An 18,659-nucleotide genomic window follows, 5' to 3' on the forward strand; every position below is an offset into this window, starting at 1 on the left:
CTTCCCTGACCCATATTGCATCCCTTAACCCAGTTTCAGGGCAATTTTGGTGTAATCTTGTTTACAAACCAACAAACAGAAAAGGGTGAAATCATAAATTCCCTGGGACGGAAAAAAAACTCTATGCTTCCCATCACATGACATTTAGCTGAGCTTCGTCCTGCTGCCTGACGGTGGCCGTTGTAATTTGTTCTCCCCCATTAACCAAATGTGTCTTCATGAGTGTCAGCCACAATTTAATTTGGTCACATTAAACTTCATCCACTGTCACACACAGAGGAGCAGGAGTGTGTATGTTGGGGAGCTGTGGTAAATTAGCGCTAGATTGAATGGCCGGATTTTGTGATGCACAGATGCGACTTGTATCGCAGCTTTACGTTGCTTTTGTTGTTGTCATGTATCTCTGTCGTGTATGCTGTCAAAGAAAACCACACCCTTCATGTTGCTTCCCCTCCATTTACACCTACAAACACCTCTTTGGGTAGGAATTAAGGAAATGATCATCTGCTAACCATTCTTCTTCTCTTCTTACTTCCAGCGGTTACGGCGGTTATCCACCAAATACCGGACGGAGAAGATCTACCCCACCAATGTAGGAGAGAGGGAAGAGAATGTAAAGAAGAACAGATACAAGGATATACTGCCATGTGAGTACTGGCACACCCACAAAAGCACACAGTGGATATTTTGACTCCGCAAACACATATATATAATAGCTCACGTGTATGGTGTTTAATTAAGCCCTAATTTTAGTGGTGCTGCTGCTGATGACGTTAGCTACACCAGAGCTTTTTCTGGAAAAATTAAAAAATGTACGTCAGCAATGTCATGTGTGTAAATACTGATCTGATGGAGGGAAAGACAGCGAGAGGCACTTAATGACCTCAGGGGAAGCCTCCACGACCCACCAGCTGTCCTACTTTTTTTTTTTTTTTTTTTATACCTTTATCCTCTTTTTCTCCTCTGTCCATCCAGCCATTCATTCATTAAGGCTTTTAGCAAATGAGCTGCTGATAAGGTAATGGAGGAACTGGTTCACCCGTAACAGATGTGCACACACACACACGTTCAGTACATAGGAATGAGTGTGTCCATTAACCTCTTTACATGATTCCAGCTTTTGCTTTTTACCCGTGTCCTTGTTTGCCCCTCTTCACTGTTTCTCTTTGTCTTCTTCTATCTATATACCTTTACCCATTTGTCTCTGTATTTATTCATAATTAAACAATAATGGTAACTAATTCTCTCTATTTGTCTTTCTCTCTCAGTTGATCACACTAGAGTGAAGGTGATGCTAAAAACATCCAATCAGGACACCGATTACATCAATGCTAACTTCATCAAGGTAAAAAATTAAGCTTTTTGTCTGAGTGGTTTGACATTATATAGTTTGATTTTAGTGTCTCACAGTATTAATTCGGTTTATGAATAAAATTAACATAATTTTATTTCTTCATCCTCTCTCCCCTATTCTCCCTTCAGGGTATGGATGGCCCAGAGGCCTATATCGCAACTCAGGGCCCACTGCAGAACACTGTCATCGACTTCTGGAGGATGAACTGGGAATACAATGTCGCTGTGAGTATAGTTCATTGAACCAAGGAAAAGCAAAAGCGACATTTAAAAAGAGCAGATTTTACTGTATATAATGTTGATTTATTAAAGTGGCAGAGACCCTCTGTGTCAACAGAAAGTCAGTTTTTATGCCTGTTTGTTAGAGCCCATCAGAAGATGTTATCAGAGCCAAATGACAAACAAATGTAATCGAGGCTATTTTACAGTTTAACCTAAAACTTTATTATAAATAAATATAAATAACTACTAATTAATAATAACATAGGATGTGCAGTTATGATTCTTATAGTATGTGAGTGATACTGTAACTCCACACAGTTAATAACTGCAGGAAATAAAACTGCAATAATTAAAGTAATTATAGTAACATATTAAATATGGCTGTCAGAAATTAAGAGGCAGATGGGAAGTGCTTATGCTTGAGCCAGATGGACACATATTGAGAGGGAGGGAGGGAGGCAGCTGAGATTTGGTTTAACTAGCGCCCTGAAATACTTTAGATTGCGGCTTTGATAATTACACCTTTACGATCAAGGGGAGCGATGTGAGATATGAATATGTTAATTAAACCTCTGATCAAAAAGGGATCTGAAGTTTGAACTAATCCTGTATGAAGAGAGGAAATGTCTGAGCCTTTTTCCCAATTCAAGTTTTTCTCATTCTGAAGGAAACTCCGCTGAGTCTCTGGCTCTCTGTTTGGAATCTACCACTGAACATAAATAGAACATGTGGAATTGAACACGACTGTATTTTTGGAAATGTGAGATTTAAATATTGATAGTAACTCTTCCTGTGTCTGTCTCTGCAGGTTATTGTAATGGCTTGTCGAGAGTTTGAGATGGGAAGGGTAAGGCCTCTATACTTCATCTCTGCATGTGCAGAATATTTATATACATACATACATATATTTTTCTGGCCTGTATTAATGCATTTGATGTGTGACACAGGAGGTTTAACACAATTTGATTAATTTATATATATTTAAAACAATCTATGTAAAGGCTGTGATGACCATTTGAATGTTGGTTTTTAATGATCAATCGTGTCACCTCAGGCTACCGGCATGTGACAAAGTTTGAGAGTGGCAGCTGTGTCGCTGAGCTGCTGCAGCCCGCTACGCTCGCAAAAAAAAATGCTCTTCAACTGTTGCTTTCATGACTCTGTGACAAATTCTACAAATGTCATCTGTCTGTCTGTTAACCCGTAGCACATACTGTGTATCATGCAGTTTACATGGTACATTGTAATAATAAGCTACGTTTTGGTTGACAGCCCCGGTGTATATCATGTAGAATGTTCTTAGTCTTTACTTGTATGTCACAGTAGCTGTTAATTTCAAAGCAATGTGAGAGTGTGTCGCGCAGGAAGCTGCGGTGTCAGTCCTGTGTTTTCTTCTCAGCAGAAACTAACCGTTGTTTCTCTCTGTTTAGAAAAAGTGTGAGCGGTATTTCCCGCTGCTGGACGAGGAGCCCATGAGTTTTGGTCCTTTCAGAATCTCCTGTGTAAGTAAACAGATCTCTGTGATATTACAGCTGTGAGTCTGATGAGCGTCTATAAAAAGAAAGAGATGGAGCGAAGTTGGAGGGGGGGGGTTTCCTGGACTTCTCACACTTTGTTCTTGTGACGATTGTGAAAGTGTTCTCACCGCCTTTGTTTTCTAGGAATCAGAACAAGCCAGAACAGACTACTTCATCAGGACCTTGACGGTAGAGCATGAAAATGTAAGTTTTCATTAAACCCTCTGTTGATTTAGACTTTACTGTCACAAATCGAGTTGCATTAGAAAAACTAATCAGATTATTTTATATAAAACGATCGCACACTCGTTGAAATATCTCCCCTCCATTTTTAAACACATTCCCCTGTATGTCTCCCTGCAGGAAACTCGGAGGTTAACTCAGTTCCATTACATGAACTGGCCGGATCACGACGTCCCATCATCGTTTGACTCCATACTGGATATGATCGCACTAATGAGAGAATACCAAGAGACCGATGATGTCCCTATATGTATTCACTGCAGGTATGTACACACTGTTCATCATGTGCAAAGACATCATCACAGACTCAGCAATGCAGGATCAAAATTTAAAAATACAACACTGATTACAGGTGAGAAAATCAAGTTCAAAAATGTGCATCAAATTCTACCCCACACCGGCATGAAAGGATTCTGGTTGGAGTCCTTTATCTTAGTCATGCTTTTGAAATAAATGACACAGCCATCAGTGGTTTTCTGTGAGGAGGCAGTAAGAATACTTTTCAACATAGCTCAGTTGTTGCAGTTGTGTCTAATCTGCACAAAAACACCAATCTCCTCCTGGTTGAAGCTTCAATTTCAACCCCGATGCACACTACTAATTTTGAATGACATGTTTTGGCTGACATTTCACTGTTTCAATTGGCAAATCCTCTTATTCAGGTTTCATTAATTGGCGGATAATTAATGTCTTAGCTGCCATTTAGGATCCTGCCAGATGAGCTCAGTCTTTCTTTTGCATCGATAATTCTGTGATTGCAAACGGCACCTTGTTTACACTTCTTACCTCAGCTACAGGGATGATTATTAATTACAGAGCAGTTTCGATAAAGAACTTTAAATGATTAAAATCACACTTATCCGCACGTCTATAGATTCTTGTTTTGTGCAGCATGTAGACGTTGGCACACACACACAAATACACACACCGTCTCCATGTGTGTGTAATCAGCTCTAATGAGCAGCCCGAGGACATTTCCTGGTTCCTCTGTTCCACAGCGGGACTTAAAGCGGTGTCTCTGTCTGTACAGATGCTCTGCGTGGGTTGATGGGTACTGTACGTGTGTGCTTGTTAAGAGTGGCAGCATGAGACAAGCTTTTATGTCAGACGTGATGTCACAATATCTCAGCTTCTGTGTGGCTCCCTGTCTCCATCCTGTCTGGACGACGTGTTTGTAACGTTTATTAAAAACAACTTGTGTTTCGCTCTACTTGTTGTGCCCCCTGTGTAGTCAGGAGTAGAAATCCAGAGTCGATACTTGTTTGTGCATGTGTGTCTTAAATTATGTGCGTCTGTTAAATCTAATCTGTGTGACTCTGACCGTACAGTGCAGGCTGTGGGAGAACTGGTGCAATCTGTGCTATCGACTACACGTGGAACCTCCTAAAAGCTGGGGTATGTGAACGCACACACTCAAACACATGCAAAAGGAGGAAGTGGTACAGCTCCCGCAATAAAAACACACTTTCTACACTCAATTAATAATGTTGTCTTTTGTTCTTTCATAGAAAATTCCAGAAGATTTTAATGTTTTTCGGTTGATCCAAGAAATGAGGACGCAGCGGCACTCTGCTGTTCAAACCAAGGTTTGTTTGTAGTTATGACATCCATATTTTTGAATGGTGTTTTTCCAACCCAACTGAGATTTAATACAAAGTGCTTTTGAGTAATATTGAGATGTAGAAATGTTAATTCGTTATCTGCACCCACATTTTTCACCCCCACACAGTAAACCACAGATCTGAGTAGAACACTCTTTGATATTTGATATTTTAACAGATTTCCACATGCTGGTTTCTCAACACCGGGTTAGAAACAGTATCAGTTTCTTTGTATGAAAACCACGACGCTCCTGTCCCCAGAGGCTGTAAAGACATTTAGCCTGATTAATCATACAGCGATCTTTGTAAATTAGTCTATTAAAAACGTCATGAACCTACAATAATGTTTATGGTTGCCCATACAACACACTAAGAGCATTTAACAATCACCTGCCCTTCAGGAAGAATGTAATCAAACATTTCAGTCTTGTTTATGTTTCATTAAAAGTTGTGGATTAATTGAAAGATGCTGTGAACCGTTATTTAATGACAAACAATGTTTCTGGTGTCCCTCAGTAGTATTTGGAAAACTACTCAATACTAACATGCTGCTATTTTAAGACTTTGGCATCGATATATAAGTAAGAATTTTCCAGAGTGACAGTTATTCTGTATTAAACATTACAATGTGGTCTGCCATAGGTCTCTTAATTCATTTGTGTGCTACTTGCTGCACACGTGGTTGATAATGGATCCATCTGACTCAAACATTCCCACCATTATTTCTAACTGGTTTAGGTTTTTTTTCCAGAATTTTAACATGGGTGTGTTGTTCATGTTTGTTTTGGAGTCAGCTGCAGTGGATGGGCAACGCTCAACAGGCTTAAATTCTGCAGTCATACATTCAAAATAAAGCCACCATGATTTTTTTTGCCCATTTCTGCTGCAAACCTCTAACCGTAGTGTTATGTCTGGAAATGTAGTGCAATACGTTTGCTGTCTGACCCGGGGAAAGCAATGAGATTACTTGAGTGAAGGCCATTCCAGGGTTTTCACACAGGTTATATTTCATAGCTTTGTATGTGGATGATTGTAGAGTATTGACATGGCAAATGTTTTTGCTCCTGTATTGATTTGCTGAAACCATCTTCCCCCCATTGCATCTTTATCTCACCCTCTTACTTTTTCTGTGTCTCACTCTCTTTCTTTGTCCTTTTCTCTTTAGGAGCAGTACGAGTTAGTTCACAGAGCGATCTCTCAGCTCTTTCAGAAACAACTGCTGCTACTGGAGGGATCCACCAGCACGCAGATACACGATGGCATGGTACGGCACACACACATTGCGCATACTGTGAATATAGACAGGATGACGCTGAGTAACACACTGGTAGTGGGGGGCAAAAAACACAAATAATTAGTCACGGGGGAGGCGAAGATCAGGAGGAATAGAAGAGGGCAGGAGAGGCCTTCAGAAAACTTTACACTGACAGAGAGAAGGGAAGTTACAGAGAGAACTCTCCTCAGAGGACTGTAGAAAAAAGCCCTCTGAAACTGCCCTCAACTTTCCTTTACTTCACACTGTCCTTCGTCCAAAGCACATGCACTATGTATGAGGTGTCCTTAGCTGCCCCAGTTCCTCCTCCCATCACAGTAGAGTTAAGAAAGAAGACAGAAGAACTTAAAAGGTGCTGAAAGCATTTTTGTCTTCAGTGGCTTATCCTAACTTTAAAGGAGACATATTCAGGTTCATGATTTTAATTAGGTTTTTAATTAAAAGGGTTTACATGCCCTTGCTTACTTGGTTATGTTCAACTAGCAGCTGAGGGTGCATTATGTTAATGAGACATTGTGACATCGCATAACACACATGATTCCCTGAAAGTATCAGCTGGACTTCAGATGTGGCATTTCAGGAGCTTCAGTTTTACAAGAAGCATCTAATGTAGATTCACTTAATAAATAAATGGCTTATAGTAGTTGTCAGGCAGTTCACGTTAGTGTATTTTGGAGGGAGTTGCTTTAATGAGAGGGCTGATGGGAGGGGGGGAGGATTTATCGTTTTTTTTAAAAAATGCTTGCTTTTCCAGGATTACCAATCCTAGCTTTAAGAAAAAATAAAACCGTGAGTTGTAGCATCTGGTCACAATATCCTGCTCATAACTGGAAAACAAGCTACGCTTGCAGGCAGCCACTGGGAAAAGTAGTTTAACTAGTAGCACCACATTTCCCCCCAACACTGTTCTCTAGCTATGTGAAAATAAATGACAGAGAGCCAGAGGACAGAGACATAATCAAAGCTGTCTGACAAACCTAAAGACGAGAGAGGACAAATTAGGACTATGAAAGAGGGCATTGGCAGCAATCCTGCAGCTGACTTCCTGCTTAGGAAGCTCTGATGACATCACCCCTGTCCCATAATGCACTTTCAGTCTGAGAATAGACACGCATCCGTTGGGAAAGGGGGCCCCCGCAAAACACAGTCCCATGAACACAGAGCCACGTTTACATGAGAAAAGACTCTAAAATGAAATCCTAAGATATCTTACTGTCAGTTCACTTTTCTGTTGTGTACTAGACTTTCAGAGACTGCACTACTTGTATTATTTGACTTTATTATTTGTTGAAAGTAGGTGTGACTCTTATGCAGGAAGGCGACAACTCCTGTACAAGTTTGTTGCTACTGATTATAACCATGTCATTATCTCACAGTCCAACGTACACACACAGACACACACACGTGGTTCATATAATATTACCGGTGTGCTGGACTGACTCAGTCCACACACAGATTGACTCATGTCCAGTCAGCCACTGTCAGCACCTAAAACACCCACATTAGTGCACTCAGTGGCAGTGTGAACAATAAGCCTCCACATACACACAACCCACACACGTTTCTCTGCTCACTCGCTGCCGCCATTGTTTGCAAGAAGGGATTCCTATCAAATTCAATTCTCACAATACACACTGACCTACGGATGCGGCCAAAGGAGATGTTATCAGATCTTTAGCTGTGTGAGCTCAACTTAGTTCCTGTGCAGACTTTATTTGTACCGACGTGCAGAGCTGCAGTGGCCTGATTTGCGCCTCTGTTATGAGTTTGAAGTTTTCCCGTAATACTCTCATTATCAGAGTGGAGACAGAGTCAAATTAATGAGTCACGGTGGCAGAGAAGGGAGGAGCACGAAGACCAGAGCTGAGAGGAAGGAGGGCGATGGCAGGGGGAGGAAGAGGAGGGATTCTCTCACATCAGTTTTAATCCAATTTATGTAGAGAAGTCTTATAGAAAATTGGATCATTTTTAAGCTAATACATTTTGTGGAAGACTCTTGTGTGTGTAATGCAAACACTCTCTAGGCCCATGTTGGACTTAAATCACCCATTCCACTTAACAAGGAAACAAAATATATATTCTCTAGAAGTAAAGAAACAGTGGTTTATGTGCTTAGGTAAAAACATTTTTTGAGTAAGTACAATATGTAGATAGAATAGATTTGATTTAGTTACTTTCCAGCGCCGACTAAAAGTCAGATGGCAAAATACTAAAGAGGCTAAACTGGTGCAGCTCTTAGCTCATAAAATGTGTGTTTTACAAGTGAGCACATAAAACTCATATGTCTGGTGCAGACTGATTGATTGCTTTCAGATCTCTTCAGATGGTGCTGAGCAATGAAGCTGTCCTGGCATCTTGAAACTAAATAAAATATTAGTGTAAACTTAAGTTATGAATGATTTCTGAATATTCATGTGCTCATTTTTGTGTCTGAATATTTCTTTGTATTTGTCCTCTGTCTCTGTCAGGATGAGAGCAGTCCAGACAAGGGGAGCCACCAGTCAGACGAGGAGAGATGGGACACGCCACCTCCCAAACCGCCCCGCATACGCAGGTGAGACGTGTTCCGTGTCTGGAAGGTTTGGATGAGACATTTTCTTGAAGTTGTTAGAAATCAAACATCACCTGTGACTTGCAGAATGAGTTTTATGGCATCAGAAGAATAAACTCACCGGCTACTCATTCTCCACACGGGTGAATGAACAGACTTGCACAGACGGGAGCAGTAGATGTGAATCCACTGAACACAGCGGGTGTTGCATTTCCTCATACACGTCCTGGCTACAAATAAAACACAGCAGCGGCAGCAACAGTTTCTGTCGAGCGCACAATGAAAACATATGAAATTGCAGTGGGCAACGTTCTCACCTCAAACACACCAGAGCTCTCTGACACACAAGCTGCCCGTCAGCCCACAGATACAGCCGGCCTCCACTTCACTGAAGTTAACTTGTGTTTGGCTGTTAACAGCTGCCATGGCCTGAGGAGCAGCTGTATTTATAGACCTTTGTGCAACACTTTGCAATACTCTGCAACACCACATAGTGTTGAACGCATCGTAACCCCGGGCCAGTTAAAGTATAACTGCTCCATCTTTCATCTCTCTCTCTCTTTGAGAACAAATAGACTTCTACACACATGCAGGCGTATTATTTCAAACACAAACACTCACTATCTTTAATGTGTAAACACACATAGCTGCCTTCTCTCTTTTTAACTATAAATCTTTCTTTGGCAAATTTCCCCCCGCCTTATTTCTTTCTAAGTCCTTCTTCTTGTTACTCTTCTTCTCTCCGCTCCCATCCCTCCTCGTCTTCACTTCTTTAATTTAGTTATATGTGCCCAGCAGGGGTTGTACTTCATCTTCACCCCCTCGTTCCCTCCTCGTATGATTTATCTAGCAGAGTTTCTGCCACGATCCCTTGTTAATGAGGCAATACACAACTTTTTAAACAACCCTGGTGGATGCCTTTGTGATCCTGAGGACATCTTGTTGCCAGGAGATTTGGCAGCATTTTGTGTGCGTGTGCATTTTACATCATTTGGATATTGTAAAAGTTTTTAAAATGAGAATTAAGTGAGTTGATGACATATCACGATTTTAAGCATACATTTCGTTGGATTTCCTGGCAGATGCCAAGTTGAAAGTCCAACAACTGCTCCTGCTTTTTTTTACAGCTTTTGTATGTTTGCCGATATTTTTTAAACGCTTTATGCTTATCCATGTGCTTTAATTTCTTTCTTTATTCTTTGTTCTGAATCAGTCTTAAGTTTACTTTGAATAAGAAGTCTGAACATTCCTAGCACGTCTGCAGTAAAAATCTGCGACTTAAGAATAATTTATCGGAGCAACATTACCCTTGATGAATTTTAAAATGTTCTTGCTCCTGGTTTGCGTTTGTTTACTGTTCCCGCCGGTTGATGGGGAAAGCAAACATTTTTCAGAGCTCCTACTTTTGGGAAGTAGCTGCAAGAGATGTGTGCTCTGAAAAAGTTTCTTTCCTGTTCTAAGGAAAACATACAAAGTTGAGCTGGGAACTGCTGCCAAAATAAGAAGCGTTCTTGGAAGTGGGGCAGAGCCTGAGGTCGTGTGAGGAATATATGTCTCTCTCCCTCTCTGTCTCTCTCTCTCCCTCTTTGACCTCACTCTGTGTCACAGTATGTGTCTTTTTTATTTTGCCTGTTTCCTAAAGAAATATTGTCAAGACTTGAGCTTGAGCCTGAGAGTATTTTAGTGAGGGTAAGAACTGTGTTTAGTAACAGTCCACATTCTGCCGGCCACACTCCCCCTGGGTCTCTTCATGGGGGATTTTTTTGTGTGTTTTTAAAATGGACGGAGAGAACATAGTTTTAACATTTTTGTCCGAACCTGGCAAAAACCAGTTGAGTCCTAATGGTCTTGGGTCGGGTATCTACAATCGGAACGTGAAACCAGTACATGTGTCTCTGAGCTCAGTCCTCCTCCGGCTCAACCAGTCTCCTGTGAATGCATTCAAGTCCCACAGTAAAGGAGCTCTGATTAATATATACTGAATCCACCCTCTGGAGTATATATGTGGAGGGCAGAGTACACTTGTCCATTGTTGGTATGTGTGTGTGCGTTTGGGCATTTTTTAAATTATTTATTTAAGAGTGTGGGTGTTATTACATACATTTAAAGTTCTTATGAAGGCATGTGTCCATGTCTGTTTATGTGTAGGAGTTTAGGTTGCATGTGTGTGGATAATGTGTGTGCCTGTGTTTTTGTTCATTCTTAAGTGTGTCACCAGCACCAAAACACCAGGGAGGGTTGTAGTGTTTTTATGCTTTAGGGCAGAAGGAGAAGAACAGAGGCTCATGGTGAGTTTTGTTGTTGCCAGCTCTTTGAAGTGTTTTTATAATAGTTAAAGATTGTTAGAGAAGTTTTCCTTTAAACACAGAATCTTAAACAGCTTCAAGGGGGAGAAAATTAATGATTCAAACTGCAGAAATATTTAGCGCTATTTACGACCAGAGAAGTAATAAATATAAACTTTTTACAGCCTTGAAAAAGATTTAAAGTGAACTTTTAGGTTTTGGAACGTGTCAGAAGCTGAGCGAGTTTGTCTGATGCGATGTTAACAACATCAATTCTCTTAAATTCTTGCGTTTTCAACTCTTGATCAGAGTTGCCCTTGTCCATTTCAAGCGATTGAAATAGAAAAGTCACAAGAGAAGCTGGGTGATAAACAGCATTATCATGGCTCTGTCTATTTCATGAAAATGCCTACTTAAGCTATAGTGTCCAAGCATGAAGCTGTTATCTAAGTGCTCGAAAATAAATTTAAAGTGAAAAGATAAAGTACATCATAAGTACAGTAAGCATCAAGAGCCATCAAGAAGTATAGGACTATATGGCCACTGATGATTTAATCTATTTTCAGCACAATGTAAATCTGGGTTTGCTCATTTTCTACAGTTAAACAAAATGTTTGGAAGCTGGTAAGGAAACTAATCATGGAAACCACTACTTCTACTTAATTCACTTCATGTAAACCCTCATATTACTTTCATACATATTTATACATTCCTTCATGCGTGTCTCGGTGCTGCAGTTGTCTCATGAGTGCGGTGCTTGTTACCTCTGTTTCCTCTCTGCCAGTCGATCCTGCTTATTTGTTTTGCTTCGGCTTATTAGTGTTTGCTTCTGTAACAGCTCAGCTCCCCCTTAGGAATCATTAAAGTTTCATCTTATCTCCTCTTAGAGGGATACTGGGCCTGAATAAACGCTGGTGCGTCTGAATGATTCATATCCCCATGGAAACAATCAACACCGGTGGGAGTCGTCTGTGTTATAGTTAAATACGTCTTCTGCTGGCTCAGCCAATGAAGATGATATAGAGCAGGTTAACCCTCCTGGGTAATGTATGTTTTCATTAAAGAAAAGTCCAAAGGAATAATGGGGCTCTCGTTTAAATAATTTTGTAATCAATGTCTCGTAAGAGACGCTGAGGCTCTGCTGGATAGAAGAGATCTGCCTGAACTGGCCGGGCAAAAAACCTGACATCAGCAGAGGCTAGGATCTCCAGCAGCCATGACCTCTGACCTCCCACCTGAGAATTTTAACAACAGCTATTCATCTAAACACCGGTGTGCTTTTTTATATAGATATACAGTGTGTTGTCTTTTACATTTGATTTAAATTCCCATCTATAATTGAGAATACAAAGTCATTAAAACTGCTTTTACTGGGCCTGTGGTCTAAACCTGGGCTCTGTCTGTGTTGGAGCCTCTTGACCACATGCAACCAGCATTTTAAGTGACTGAAACTGAGATTTTTTAAAAACGCCTTCCAAACTGCAGATTTTCTAACATCTTCGTTCCACGAATGATGTAACAAGCGCACTATTATTTTGTGTAATGAGAATGTGCCAGAAACGACAACAACAATGGCGGCTATATACCTGTTGATTGGAGAATAAGCCCACTGAGGATTCTCACAATGTTCTCCATATTTCATCACTGCATGTGTGTTTTTGCATTGGTAGCTGTTATTGTCTGGACAGGTCTTTTTAGTAATAGCTGCAGTAGTGTTGACAAAGCTGACTTTAATCTTTGCAATGTCAACTTAGCCGTATATTGTTTATTTAATTATTCGATCTCCTTTCTTTCTCTCTATCTTTTGAACAAAAATAATAAACAAAAATACACATCAGCCTTCTCACAAATGTCAATGAGATATAGATGTTCTGCAATGCTGATGCTCTGACAAAACTTCCCAAGTTGCACAAGTAAAGGAAATCCCCTGTGCTTCTTTTCTGCAACTTCTCCCTGAGTCTGACTTTCTCTGTCTGTCTTTGATTAACACACACGCGGGCACACGCTCAGCATCATGTGCTGTCAGTCGTTTGTCGCCTCTTGCTTCAGTCATGCGCCCTTGATTTAGCACATCACCACATCCTTTCACTGTTTTTCCTCACTGTGTGTGTATATACAGTATTTGCATACATATGTGAAAGTGTATGCTGTGAAGTGGAACGATGTCTTAATGTATACGGTTCCATTGCAGTGTGGTTGGCTTTGTCACAACCTCAATATCCTGGAGTGTATGTAATCCACACGCCTACACTTTGTGGATCTATAGGTGGGTTTGTGAAGAGAACTGTAAGCTCTTCAAAATACACAGAACAAAACATGTGGGAGATTTCTGTTAAATACGATAGAAATCCCACTTACTGATGATATCTGTATTTATAAAGTACTTCTCAAAACGTAGTTATAAAGTGCTCAAAGAATTCACAGTCTGTTTTCAGTTCACTTCGCATCAACATATCATGTCTACATTAAATATACGGGCGAGAGCTGTGAGAACATGTAATTAGTTTGTAACATGTTGACATAATATGAGCATGTTGCTACACTTTTTAAAATCCTGCCATCTAGTGGTGGGAAACTTGGCTTCACAACATGAACGGAAACGTCCTTTTTAGTTTAATTCACGTATTAAATTCATGTATGAGATGAATTTAAGTTCATTTAATCATCTTGGCTTCATCATCTCATCGTTAGATGGAGATTCATTTAAAAGTCACCAGGATGATGAAAATTAATTTTTCATCATTTTCTAAGTGCTATATTTTTATACTTTTATGACACCTAACCCTAACCCTAAACCTATTTATTTTTTATCTAAAACAAGCGGTTTGGATTTGAACTTCATTATTTACACAACTTGCTCCTGCTGCAGTTCGATCTCTGTTGAGATGTCTTATTGAAAAGCTTCAAAAGCCAGAATGGGTAATAATAACCTTTCGATGAAAACCTTTGGCACGCTTCAGCTTTAACTGACCTCTCTTCTCTTCTTCTCTCTCCCTTTAGTTCCCAGGCAGAAGGCGACGTGAAGGAGGAGATTCTCCAGCCCCCAGAGCCTCACCCCGTACCCCCCATCCTGACCCCCTCTCCCCCCTCAGCCTTCCCCACCGTCACCAACGTACGGCAGGACAACGACCGCTACCACCCCAAACCTCTCATTCACGTCCTGGCTACCACAAAGCAAAATGCGACACAGGTGAGCTCATCAATACGATAGAAATACTGTGTATTGAATCAATTGTGTTACTTCACAGTCACACATCTGTGTTTCTATGGGGGCTTTATTTGGTGCATGGAATGTTTTTACATCTGTGTGTGTGTATATGAATGTAAAGTATTCAGACCTGTAAAATCTCTCGTAGGTTTCACATTTCACGGATGCCTTCTTCAGAGGAACTTACAGTGTTGAAAGATTTACACGTGCATCTGTCTTTTACTCTTAGTCGGGTCAGAGCACTAGGTGTCATCCAAAATAAAGAGAAAAAGATTAATTGATAGATATAGTTATAGATATATGTTTAGATGGATGGAGCGATACATGAATACATAATAGAAAATATAGTCTAATAGAAATATAAACAACAATATAAAAATATGTATTTTGATTTGTGTGACAGTTAAATCTGTCATCACATGATATGTTGTTATATTGCTCAGCCTTAGATCAAATATTGATTGTAAATGACATGTAAATGCTGCGATATTGTAGTTTTTTCACCAGTACTGTAATACTGTACTTGACAGTATAATAAAACACGAGAAAATATATTTCTCCATTTCTAAACTCCATTTGTTTATTCTCATTTGCACAGTCAGTGTTGAACTTCAGGAAACTCTGAATTGGAAGTTCTCCAGAGCCAAGTGGACGTCCCTCCAAAAAAGTTACTTGAATTAATCTGTCATGTAGGCTTTAGTAGAAGTGTGACTTTACCTTTTTGCTCTTTTAACCTTTTCATTTTGAATGTGGAGATTTCATGTTTTTTGCGTTGTGTTTGGGATAGGAAAATATTTTCAACGTGGTTTTACATCTTATTTTCTATTTCCCTTCCTTTCAGAACAAAGGCGTGGACCAGCAGCAGAACCAGTCCGAAGCCAGTCCAAACAAACATACCAGTCCCTCTGAGCAGAAAGACCAAGATCTACAAAGTAAAAAACAGCAAACCCAGGTCTCAAATCTGGATCTCAACGACAACTACAACAACAAGTTGTCTTCAGCATCAACAAAATCCGAATCGGGCCAAAGCCAGATTCCCTCCTCGCCGCTCTCCCCTGCAGTTGAATGTGCCGGTGCTCCTCGAATCGAGAGGAAACTCAGCATCGAGATTAAAAAGGTGCCGTTGCAGGAAGGACCTCGCAGCTTTGACACTTCCTCCTCGATGGGAGTAGCAGGCAGCGGCTCAACCAACAGCGCGAGCACGCTGCAAAGAGGCCACGCCTTCAAAGCCCGCTCTGGCCAATCCCTGCTGACGTCGAGCTCCTCGCTGTCGGAAGACTCGGGCACGGAGGGAGGAGCAGGTGGGGAGAGTCACGCCGACGGAGGCGTCCTCGTCAGACCGAACCACCTACCCGTGAAGAGTGGAGAGAAGGGGGAGGTCCCGGGAGGGGAGAGGGCGGAGGTGAAGGCGTGCCACGCGCCGTGGTCTCAGGCCTGCAGCAGCCCGGAAAAACAGTTCCCAAAGACGTCCTCCTCTTCCTCCTCCTCAGACCGAGTCGCTCCCTCTTCCTCCTCCTCCTCCCACCTCTCCTCCTCCTCCTCTTCCTCCTCCTCCACTCCAGTTAGGACTGCCCTGAGTTTCACCAACCCCCTGCACTCCGATAACTCCGAAGAGGAGGGGGATGGAGAGATGTCTGGAGGAAAGGAGGGCTACCGCACTAATGTATCCATGGCGACGGCCACGGTAACTACATCCCATCACCACGGAGACCAGCCGCCAGTCAGGAAGGTGCTGCCAATGTCGATCGCAGGGCACAGCTCCCCCTCACCCCCTGCAACCACAGCAAGTATGTCAATCAGCCGCTGCAATTGAATGAGTGGATCTAATTACTTCAGCTTTACTGACAGAATCGATTAACAAAGAAAACAACATATTATCGCTAAAGTTTGACAGATAAGCAGACATTTGGGTTCCCTTGTTTTCTCAGGATTAATAAACTACAGCTTAGAAATAAATTAAGTAATAAATTAGAGTTACTAGAGTTACTAATTTAACTCAGTAATTGTGGAGCACATACTTCCTCCAAAGCCCAACTGTCCCCTACAAATCAAACCGCAACTAATCTTTGGCGGAACTAACTCAACTGAATTAAAGTTCATCTTATTTCTAGGGAGTTTAGTCAAGTTTTCCTTAAAACTCTTGAGGCTCATTTATGCTGCGTGCAAAAAGAGACTCGTCACTGCCCACAAACGTGTTTGCATCCTTATCGTGGGCATGGTTGTTAAGCGATACTTCCACTAGAGAGCAGTACCGAGTTGAGAGATTATGAAAACAACAAACACGTTGCAGATGAAGGAGGTTGATTTAATCTGCCTCTTAAGAAAGATTATAAAAGCGGCTGCGTTGTAAACAGCGTTGGTCCAACTTGCCCCATTATTGACATTTCTTCATTGTTTCTTATTGACTCGCTTGAACTATCAGCTACACGGCCCTGCCATGATTTCCGATATTTCTGCTCTGTTTCAGCTGTATTCATAAGCATTCAGCAGAAGTGCGCTAAAACAGACAAAATAACCACATAGTACCGACAAACATATCAAACGTTGAGCATAAATGAGCCTTGAGACTTGACAGCCTTGTATTTATCATCCACTCTCACATAAGCTCAGGGAAACCACACAGTGGAGTCATTTTCTGGGTCAGTAAGGGCACAGAGGTCTTAGACAGACCACATGCTAACGACAAGTAGTTCCTGTCAACGCACACTGAGTTATACTGTTCTTACTGCTGAGGGCAAATCAGAGACTGGGAGAAAGAAACTAAACACCAGATCCTGGAAGAAAGGAATGAAAAGAAAACAACAAAACAGCGAGAGAGAAAAACAGAGTGAGAATTTCCAGTGAGTCTCTTCTAAAGCATGACTGGATAACTAATTGGTTGGTTTGTGAGGAATGCTGCAAACGTTACTAGGCAAACATCTGTCAAAACAACTCTCTTTCTCTTTCAGCTTGTGGGTTTGTGTAAGTGGGTGAACTTGCAAACAGGAGAACAAATGAAAGAAACCATGTATTTTTTGTGTCTGTTTTTTCTTTTCAGTGCAGTTGTGAGTGAGAACTCTGTGTGTGTGCATGTCAGATGGTGAAGGATCGACACTGCATGATACTGACAAAATGTTCAAACACACACTTCTGTGCACGTTGGGTTGAGCAGATCAGGGTCACACTCTGTATTGCTGCACGGTCACAATCGCAGTGGGTAAGGTTTGGATCTTCTGGGCTGCAGAGAACGATGCCCCTCTCTCTTCCTTGTCTGATTTCAAAATCTGGAGATTCTGAAATCGGATTCTTGGTGTGATGTGGAGTGGATTGAACTGGACTTTGCATTTGAACGTTTCCGATCTGAAAAGAAAAACTGCATTTTCTTTAGATATTGGGATGAAACCATGAGGAGGCACGATGGGGATCAGTCAATAAAATCTTGTATAAATTCTACAATCTGTCTTAGAATCAGAAGACACAACAATCTTACACTTTATTGATGTCATGCAGAGGTTGTTTAATCTAAATTAAAGCAACCAGAACACTGATACCTTTATGGGGAGTAGTTTTAAGTTGCATGACAACATTTTGTCAACGACTTAAGAGTATTCAAATAAAATGTGAAACACTTGTCAGGGGTCAGAAATGGAAGCTTACTTGACTAAATTTCCCCACTGTAATCCATTTTAAGATGCAGGACTTAAGTGCATATCTGTAAGCAGCTTAACAGAAGCTAGTTTAGTTTTAAGGTTGGAAAAAACTAATCAGAAAAACTAGGGAAAATCTAACTTTTACAATTTATACAGACATTTTGTTGTTAATAGTATTACTCATATACACCAAGGAACACAAACAGCCACATGACAAACCTAAACATTTAGGAGCAACACTGAGAAACTGTCATGTTAGTAACCTGTTTCTCCTTAATAAGGAATTTAAAAAAAGTTTTTTAGCCATTAAAATATCTGACTTCCCACATTCCGCTCTCCTCAGGTCGTCCCACTATCTCAAACCAAATGCAGGATTGTTGCCTCACAGGCCTGAAGTGGTCTGTCTTTCGGCCTGCTTGGTTTTCCTGGCTCATCATTTGTTTTGGGCTGCGGCGGCGCTTCGTAATCGGTTATGAATAGCTAATGGCTGCTGTTTGATTGGTTGCAAGAATCTAATGACAATGCTTGTTGGTGAGTTGCACTGAGCTAATTGCTGCTTTGTGGTTTTTCGAGGGGAAAAAAGCTGGTGGCTGCTTGTTTTACTGGCTGCACTGTCACTGAATCCATTCATGTTGCTTGTTTCATACTGTTTGGTGGATTTTAGACTCAGAGGCACAGAGCGCAACAGATGCTGGACTTCCCTAAAATGCTGCGGTACTTAATTTACTTTCCATCAGTTTATTTCACACACTAGTCAGGGCCCCAAACTGTGAAGAA

The 18,659-nt window shown here is 41.0% G+C and overlaps 1 protein-coding gene across 3 annotated transcripts in view; it reads left to right on the forward strand.

The window, feature by feature from the left end:
- The window catches only part of ptpn12 (protein tyrosine phosphatase non-receptor type 12), a 39,161-nt gene that overhangs the window by 13,565 nt on the left and 6,937 nt on the right, over positions 1 to 18,659 (forward strand). For all 3 annotated transcript variants that reach the window (XM_061072458.1, XM_061072442.1, XM_061072451.1), the window contains exons 2-14: positions 539 to 647; positions 1,269 to 1,345; positions 1,483 to 1,578; positions 2,384 to 2,422; positions 3,006 to 3,077; positions 3,237 to 3,296; positions 3,456 to 3,598; positions 4,664 to 4,730; positions 4,844 to 4,921; positions 6,102 to 6,200; positions 8,678 to 8,763; positions 14,046 to 14,235; positions 15,095 to 16,040. In XM_061072458.1, coding sequence (XP_060928441.1) covers positions 539 to 647; positions 1,269 to 1,345; positions 1,483 to 1,578; positions 2,384 to 2,422; positions 3,006 to 3,077; positions 3,237 to 3,296; positions 3,456 to 3,598; positions 4,664 to 4,730; positions 4,844 to 4,921; positions 6,102 to 6,200; positions 8,678 to 8,763; positions 14,046 to 14,235; positions 15,095 to 16,040 — 2,062 coding nt within the window. The remainder of the gene's footprint in view (positions 1 to 538; positions 648 to 1,268; positions 1,346 to 1,482; positions 1,579 to 2,383; positions 2,423 to 3,005; positions 3,078 to 3,236; positions 3,297 to 3,455; positions 3,599 to 4,663; positions 4,731 to 4,843; positions 4,922 to 6,101; positions 6,201 to 8,677; positions 8,764 to 14,045; positions 14,236 to 15,094; positions 16,041 to 18,659) is intronic.

Source organism: Limanda limanda, chromosome 1, assembly GCF_963576545.1.
Source record: "Limanda limanda chromosome 1, fLimLim1.1, whole genome shotgun sequence".
Classification (NCBI taxonomy): domain Eukaryota; kingdom Metazoa; phylum Chordata; class Actinopteri; order Pleuronectiformes; family Pleuronectidae; genus Limanda; species Limanda limanda.